The sequence below is a fragment of the Ornithorhynchus anatinus genome, chromosome 3, assembly GCF_004115215.2.
Source record: "Ornithorhynchus anatinus isolate Pmale09 chromosome 3, mOrnAna1.pri.v4, whole genome shotgun sequence".
Taxonomy (NCBI): domain Eukaryota; kingdom Metazoa; phylum Chordata; class Mammalia; order Monotremata; family Ornithorhynchidae; genus Ornithorhynchus; species Ornithorhynchus anatinus.
In genome coordinates, this window is record NC_041730.1 from 133,031,995 (window position 1) to 133,040,488 (window position 8,494).

Consider the following 8,494-nt stretch of genomic DNA (forward strand, 5'->3'; position numbering starts at 1 on the left):
AAAGTTTAGTGCCTGGCACATAGTAAGTGCTTAATACCACAATCATAATTACAAGGAAAGTCACTGTTGCACCCCATTAGAGCAGTTAACCCTTCCACACGTGACTCACACAATTAAAACATCTATAAATCAGCTGCATGGCTGATGATTGATCACATCCACACACTGGAATGTTTTAAATCATAAGGGTCACAGATTTACAGATGTAAAGACAGTTGGAACCAGCAATCTAATCTGATAAGATCAAATCAAAATTATTTCCCAAATGGAAGACCTTAATTATCTGGTTACTTCTTATTTTTAACTTCAATATTCATGATTAAGGTGGTTAAATGGAAGAATGATTTTCTTCAAGTGATCTGCCCAATTTAATACAGTGCTCTGCACACAGTAAGCATTCAATAAATACAACAATTAATTTAAGGATAAACCTGGGTTGTTAGCCAGTAAAAACTCTCATCTGAGCCTTGTAGACTGTCAGCTGGTTGTGGGCAGGGAATGTGGCAACCAACTCTGTTGTATTGTACTTTCTTCCCAAATGTTCAGTATAGTACTCTGCACACAGTAAGTACTCAATTCGATTGATTGATTGATTGATCCTAGCGTCTGTCTGAAAATGCATCCCACCCCACAACACCAGGAGGAAAAGTAGTCAAATAAAAATCTCAGATGGTTTATTCATCCATACGTTAATAAATTAATGCTACATCCTTCCTTCAATCACATCTTTTAGGGCTTGGGTTATAGGCTGTGGAAAGGGTGAAACTGTCTATAGTCCACTCTGTTCAGGGAAAGAGGATGAACGGATAACTGAGGGAGGAAGGTTTGACGGTAATAAGGCAGTTCGGGGACGATCCGGGGACTGAGGGACCTGTTGGGGGGAGAGTCAAAGAGCTGAAAAGAGGGAGGGCTGAGTTGGAGAACAGGCTTTGAGGAAAAGGGCAGACTCGGTTGCTGATGGAGCAGAGGATAGCCGGGGTAGTTTTGCAGGCTTCCTTCGCTGTGGCTGATGAAAGGGGGAAAGGTGGCTGCAGGCAGGAGGCTATGCCGGAAATCTTGTAGCTGCCTCTTGAGCTTCATACGGCGGTTCTGGAACCAGGTCTTGACCTGAAGTAGATGTAGAAAGAGTGAGATGTTACAGAGGTGGCTCCCCGGAAGGAGAGGAAATCCTCTCCCATTTACAACTCTCAATTCACCAGTGAGCCCCATGTGGGATAAAGACTCTTTGGACTGATTATTTTATAACTCCCCCAGAACTTGACACACAGTTAAAGTGCTTAATAAGTACCAGTTTTAAAAAATTAGGTGGGAGAGAATAGTACAGTTAGTAGACACAGTCCCTGCCTTCAACTCAAGTAGTTCTATGGGGAGATAAATTATGGGTATGGGGAAGCAACTGAGTCTAAGGATCTGTTAGCTAAGTGTTATTGGGGCTAAGTGCTATCTTAAGGGGCACTTAAGTGCACTTCTGTGGGGCTTAGTGGAAAGAGCACGGGCCTGGGAGTCAGAGGTCATGGGTTCTAATCCTCCCTCTGCCACTTCTCAGCCATTTGGACTTCGGGCAAGTTACTTAATTTCTCTGTGCCTCAGTTACCTCATCTGTAAAATGGGGATTAAGACTGTGAGCCCCAACCGGGATGAGCGGATTACCTTGCATCTCTCCCAGCACTTGGAACAGTGCTTAACACATAGTAAGCACTTAAATACCATCATTATTATTATTATTAAGATGGCGTGTTGGTCTGTCCAACATGAAGCAGGGAGAGGTTCCAGGGAGGAGGGAAGGAGAAAAGGAGGGTGGGAGCAAGAGCTGAAGTGATAGAGAGGCAGATTAAGTAGGTTGGTATTGGAGAAGCAAATTTTGTGCAGTTGGGTTGTAGTAGGGAGTAGCAAGGTTGAGGGGAAGAGAACTGAATGAGCGCTTTAAAGTTAATTTTGAGGAGTTCCTGCTTGATGGGGAGCTGCGTGGGGAGACCAGTGGAGACACTCGAGTGAGGAGACACGTTTAGTTCAGAGAAATGATCCCTGTGGCAGAGTCACCCAGTTCCAGGACATTACAAATCTCAGTACTATGGTGTTTGTTAATAACTGTGATATTTGTTAAACATTTTCTATGTGACAAGCCCTGGTCTAAGTGATGGGATGCATACAAGAAAATCAAGTCAGACACACACAGTTCCTGTCCCATTTGGGATCACAAGGGTAGAGGGAACAGTTCTGGAATTCCAATTTGATAGGAAGAAACTGAAGCAGAAGTTAAGTGACTTCCCCAAGGTCACACAGCAGGCAAGGTGGCAGACCTGGGATTAGAACACAGGTCCTACCTCCCAGACCTGGTATCGAACTCTCCCAAGCACTTAAAGTGCTCAAAAAACATGATTTATTTGATTCTTCCCACCAGGCCACACTGCTTTCCTCTGTAGGAAGTGCAGCCTTCCACTGGTTCTGACTCTAACCAGCAGATCCCCAGAGCTCCTGGATCCAGGTTTAGAAAGCAGCACGCCCAGAGTTAGCTTCTGAAGCCTCCCAGCCCCACCATTCAGCAATTCACAGGCTTCTGAGCCACAACCAATCGATCAGTGGTATTTGTTGAGTGCTTCCAGTGTGCAGAGCACTGGGAGAGTACAATACTGCTAAGTTGGTAATAATAATAATAATTATGGTCTTTTAGGTGCTTAATATGTGCCAGGCACTGTATTAAGCTCAGGGGTGGATACAAGCAAATCAGATTACACTCAGTCCCTGTCCCATGTACATCTCAATCCCCATTTTACAAATGAGGTAATTGAGGCACAGAAAAAGTGACTTGCCCAAGGTCACACAGTAGACAAGTGGCAGAGCCGGGATTAAAACCCAGGAACTCCTGACTTCCAGGCCCGTGCTCTCCACTAGGCCATGCTATTTCACTAAGTGGCAGATATAGTCTAGAGGTGGGAGAGACCCCAGGTTTATTTATTCCATTGTATTTACTGAGCTTTTACTGTGTGCAGACCACTGTACTAAGTGCTTGAATAATGATGGTATTTGTTAAGCGCTTACTTTGTGCCAAACACTGTTCTAAGCATTCTTTAACAATCACCATCTATATGCACTATATTAAGTGTTGGGGAAGATACAAGCTAAGCAGGTTGGATGCAGTCCATGTCTTATGTGGGGCTGTTTTCAATCCCCACTTTACAGATGAGGTAACTGAGGCAGAAGTGCAACTTGGCAACTTGCCCAAGGTCACACAGCAGACAAGTGGCAGAGCTCGGATTAGAACCCAGGTCCTTCTGACTTCCAAGCCTTGGTCAATCCACTAAACTATTTCTCTATTATTATTTACTGCGCTAGCTGTATGGGAATGTCTAATCGATATTTTTACTACCAAATAGATATACTTAAAGCAGGAGTCTCATAGATAAAGCCATCTCCACGAACACTAATAATTGCAAAATGTTCACCTTTGCAACAATAATAATGTTGGTATTTGTTAAGCGCTTACTATGTGCCATGCACTGTTCTAAGCCCTGGGGTAGATACAGGGTAATCAGGTTATCCTACGTGAGGCTCAGTCTTAATCCCCATTTTACAGATGAGGTCACTGAGGCCCAGAGAAGTGAAGTGACTTGCCCACAGTCACACAGCTGACAAGTGGCAGAGCTGGGATTCGAACCCATGACCTCTGACTCCCAAGCTCGGCTCTTTCCACTGAGCCACGCTGCTTCTTATCAAAAGACAAAAAGACAAAAGACATCGATCAAATTAATAGTATTATCACACCGAGGGCTTGGAAGAGTATAACAATAACAAGATTGCTGAGAAACCTAGTTTTGTGGGGAAACAAACAAAAATTGAATGTAATAGGGAATAACCTCAAAAATACCTAAATTTTCAGGTAAACAAGGGGAGAGTTCAGTTTTTAAAACTTGTCATTTCACCTGCCTGCCCACTGGATAAAACAGCAAAATCAGGAAAATGGAAAAAGGGGACATTCTGTGCAAGTCATTCGATAGGAGTCATTTTCATAATGGACATAAAGCAAACCTAGAGGAACTCTTAGTTGTGAACACTGTGACCAGCTATGTCTGAAGTCAGTATGGCTTGAACAAGTTACTTTATTTCTGTGTTTCAATTCTTTCATCTGTAAAATAGGGATAAAATACCTGTTCCCCCTTCTCCCTTAGGCTGTGATTCATAGATCAAGGCCTGTGCCCAAGAAGATTCTCTTAAATTTCCTACCAGTGTTTGTCATATCATAAGCCTTTAATGTCACTATTTTCAGAAGCGGCATGGCCTAGTGGCAAGAACACGGGCTTGGGAGTTGTTGGGCTTGCGTTAGAGGATGTGGGTTCTAATACCTGCTCTGCCATTCATTCAGTTATATATATTGAGTGCTTACTGTGTGCAGAGCACTGTACTAAGCACTAGGGAAGTACAATTCAGCAACAAATAGAGACACTCCCTGGCCACAATGGCCTCACAGTCCAGTAGGGGGGAGACAGACAACAAAACAAGTAAAGAGTGGCTCAGTGGAAAGAGCATGGGCTTTGGAGTCAGGGCTCATGAGTTCGAATCCCAGCTCTGCCACTTGTCGGCTGTGTGACTGTGGGCAAGTCACTTAACTTCTCTGTGCCTCATAATTGCATCTCCCTGTCCATTTTACAGGGACATCTGTAAAATGGGGATTAAGACTGTGAGCCCCACGTGGGACAACCTGATTCCCCTATGTCTACCCCAGCGCTTAGAACAGTGCTCGGCACATAGTAAGTGCTTAACAAATACCAACAAATACCAACATTAAAGAGGCATTAGTAACATCATTATAAAGAAATAGAATTATAGTTATCTACACATCATTAAAAAATAGACCTTGGGCAAGTCACTTCACTTTCCTAGGCCTCAGTTCCCTCATCTGTAAAATGGGGATTAAGACTGAGTCCCATGTGGGGCAGGGACTGTGTCCAACCTGAGTACCTTGTATCTACCCCAATGCTTAGAGCAGTGTTGGCACTTAATATTAAACAATATTAACTGCTTTACTGACTTCTCATCCAAGAGGAGGAGCCCAGACGAAAGCAAAACCTGAAACCCCCGATCCTGAATATTGGGGACACAGTCTCTGGTGGATAGAGCTCGGCCCTGGGAGCCAGAGGACCTGGGTTCTAATTCCGACTCTGCCTGTAGTTTTTTGTGTGACCTTGGGCAAATCATTTCACTTCTCTGGGCCTCCCATTTCCTCAACTGTAGAATACCTGAGTGTCGAGCCCCTTGTGGGACAGGGACTGTACCCCACCTGATTAACTTGTGTCTACCCAAGTGCTTTGAACAGTGTTCTACACAGTAGACGCCTAACAAATACCTTTAAAAAACTGAACAGGACCATTCAGCTCGATTAATAGCTGAGCCAGGATGCTACAGAAGGTCAAGAGGGTTACTTGAGAACATGCAGGCACTGTACTAAACGTTGAGGTAGACACAAGGTGATAGGGTTGGACAGGGCCCCTGTCCCACAAGGGGCTCTATCTTAATCCCATTTCAGCGTGGCTCAGTGGAATGAGCAGGGGCTTGGGAGTCAGAGGTCATGGGTTCGAATTCCAGCTCTGCCACTTGTCAGCTATGTGACTGTGGGCAAGTCACTTAACTTCTCTGTGACGCAGTTACCTCATCTGTAAAATGGGGATTAAGACTGTGAACCCCACGTGGGACAACCTGATGACTCTGTATCTACCGCATCGCTTATAACAGTGCTCTGCATAGTAAGCGCTTAACATTATTATTATTTTACAGGTGAGGTAACTGAGGCACAGAAGTGAAATGACTTGCCCATGGTCACAAAGTAGACAAGTGGCAGAAGCACAGAAAAGGGTGTAGTGGATAGAGCAAGGCCTGGGAGTCAGAAGGTCATGGGTTCTAATCCCTCTGCTATTTGTCTACTGAGGGACCTGGGGCAAGTCATTTCACTTCACTTCTCTGGGCCTCAATTCCCTCATCTATAAAATGGGGATTGAGACTGTGAGCCCCATGTGGGTCAGGGACTGTGTCCAACCAAATTTGCTTGTATCTACCCCAGTGCTTAGAAGAGTGCCTGGCACATAGCAAGCACTTAATAAATACCATAATTATTATTATATCCACCCCAGCGCTTAGTTCAGCGCCTGGCCCATAGTAAGCACTTACCACATACCATTTAAACAAAAGAAAAAGAAAGGTTTCCCCACCGTAATTATTATTACTATGACCTCGTATTTTCCCCAGCGATTCTACAGTGCTGGGCACATACCAAGCGCTTAACAGATATCATCACTGTATTTACCTCAGCGCTTAGAACAAGGCTGGGCACACACCAAGCGCTTTAACAAATACCATCATTATTATTGCATCTACCCCGACGCTTAGAACAGTGCTTGGCACATAGCGAGCGCTTAACAAATACTATAATTATTATTATTATGACCTTGTATCTACCCCTGCGCTTAGAACAGGGCTTGGCACACAGCAAGTAGTTAAATACTCACTATCATTCTTATTATTATGACCTTGCATCTACCCCGGCTCTTAGAACAGTGCTTGGCACATAGCAACCGCATAACAAACACCATCATCATTATTATTATGACCTTGCCTCTACCCCGGTGCTTAGAACAGTACTTGGCACCTAACCCGGGGGAGAGAGCGGTCCCTGACCTGGACTTCGGACAGGTTGAGGTTGGTGGCCAGCTTCTTCCTGTCGCCGATCCCCAAGTACCGCTGGCCTTTAAAGGTTTTCTCCAGGAGGCAGACCTGGGCCGGGCTGAAGGCGGTGCGCGCTCGGCGAGGCGGGGGAGGCCCCTCCGAGCCCTGGACCCCGACCAGGACCGGCTGGCCCGGGCCCGGCTGGCCCTCCTGGCCCAGGACTGGCTGGTCTTGCTGGCCCAGGACTGGCTGGTCTTGCTGACCCAGGCCCGGCTGGACCTGGAGGCCCAGGACTGGTTGGCCCTCCTGGTCCAGGACCGACTGGCCCTGCTGGCCCAGGACTGGCTGGCTCCGCTGGTTCTGGACCGGCTGGCCCAGGGCTGGTTGGCCCTCCTGATCCAGGACCGACTGGCCCTCCTGGCCCAGGACCGGCTGGCACAGGACCAGTTGGCCCAGGACCGGTTGGCCCCTCTGGCCCAGGACCGGCTGGACCCTCTGGCCCAGGACTGGCTGGCTCCGCTGGTTCTGGACCGGCTGGCCCAGGACTGGTTGGCCCTCCTGATCCAGGACCGACTGGCCCCGCTGGCCCAGGACCGGCTGGCCCCTCTGGCCCAGGACTGTCTGGGCCAGGACCGGCTGGCTCCGGTGGCCCCGGCCCGGCTGGTCCTTCTGGCCCAGGCGGGCCCTGGAGACCCCCACGGCCGGACTGTCGCTCTCGTAGCCGGACGAGTGTTCGGGGGTCCCGCCCGGCGACTGCGGCCCTGCGGGAAGGAGACCGGAGACACGAAGCTTCGTTAAACCCTCGGACCACGTGTTGCGCTCCGACGCCCTACAACGCGCCCCCGCCTCCCCACAACGCGAGGCCCTCCCTCCCTCCCCCGACCCCCCAGCCCCCCGCCCCTCCCCGGGGTCCCCTGGCCCGGCGGGAGGGGGGGCGCTGACCGGGGCCTGGGCTGCAGGGGGGCGCCTCCGACAGGTCCCGGGGCCCTGAAGGGGGGATCCGCGCCTCCGCCTCAGTTTCCCCCTCGGCCCGGGCCAGGGGGGGCGACCGGCCGAAGAAAGTGGGAGGGGTCGCACAGCAGAGGTGCGGGCGGCCGGGGGAAGGGGTGTCCTCCGCCCGGGCGGGTTTGCCCATGGTGCGGGGCGATGCTGTGCGGTGCGCGCAGTTGCCAAACGGGAGGGAGGTGGCCCGGGCCTGAGGCTTTATAAGGAAGCCCCCCACCCCGGGCCCGGGAGGGTCATCATTAGCAAGTGTCAATGCGACATCAAAGGGGGCGGTGGGAGCAGACCCCCTCCCCCAGGCCCCCGCCCCAAGCCTAGGCCCGGCTCCAGAGAGTCTGTGGCCTGTACTGCGCGCCCCTTGAAATGCAAACTTGGGGGTCTTTTCATCTCTCTCCTCCCGGGTGGGGTGGGGAGGGGATCGGGGGCTGGAGGGGCGGGGACACCCCCCACCCCCCGGACAAATGCAGTATGGTGTAGTTCTGGGAGTCAGGAAGTCGTGGGTTCTAATCCCGCCTCCACCACATCTGCTGGGTGACCTTGGGCAAGTCGATTCACATCTCTGGGCCTCACTCAGTTCCCTCATCTGCAAAATGGGGAGTGAAACTGGGAACCCCATGTGGGACAGGGATTGGGATATGTACAAAGAAGCGTGGTTCAGTGGAAAGAGCCCGGGCTTTGAAGTCAGAAGTCATGGGTTCGAATCCCAGCTCTGCCACTTGTCAGTTGTGTGACCTTGGGCAAGTCACTTCATTTCTCTGTGCCTCAGTGACCTCATCTGTAAAATGGGGATTAACTGTGAGCCTCACGTGGGACAACCTGCTTACCCTGTATTTACCCC

The 8,494-nt window shown here is 49.5% G+C and overlaps 1 protein-coding gene across 1 annotated transcript; it reads right to left on the reverse strand.

The window, feature by feature from the left end:
• Nucleotides 1-652: 652 nt before the first annotated feature.
• VENTX (VENT homeobox) lies at nt 653-7,789 on the reverse strand. The gene is made up of 3 exons (XM_029059906.1): nt 7,597-7,789; nt 6,667-7,415; nt 653-1,107 (listed from the first exon to the last, which is right to left on the reverse strand). The coding sequence occupies exons 1-3, from the start codon at nt 7,787-7,789 to the stop codon at nt 742-744; spliced, it is 1,308 nt and encodes a 435-aa protein (XP_028915739.1). The 3' UTR covers nt 653-741.
• Nucleotides 7,790-8,494: the final 705 nt, after the last annotated feature.

Excerpts from the sequence above, each read along its gene's own strand:
- VENTX (XM_029059906.1), bottom strand. The coding sequence starts at position 7,789 with ATGGGCAAACCCGCCCGGGCGGAGGACACCCCTTCCCCCGGCCGCCCG. Across the intron at positions 7,416-7,596 it reads CCCCTGCAGCCCAGGCCCCG|GGCCGCAGTCGCCGGGCGGG; the intron begins GTCAGCGCCCCC and ends TCCTTCCCGCAG. Across the intron at positions 1,108-6,666 it reads TCAACCTGTCCGAAGTCCAG|GTCAAGACCTGGTTCCAGAA; the intron begins GTCAGGGACCGC and ends CATCTACTTCAG.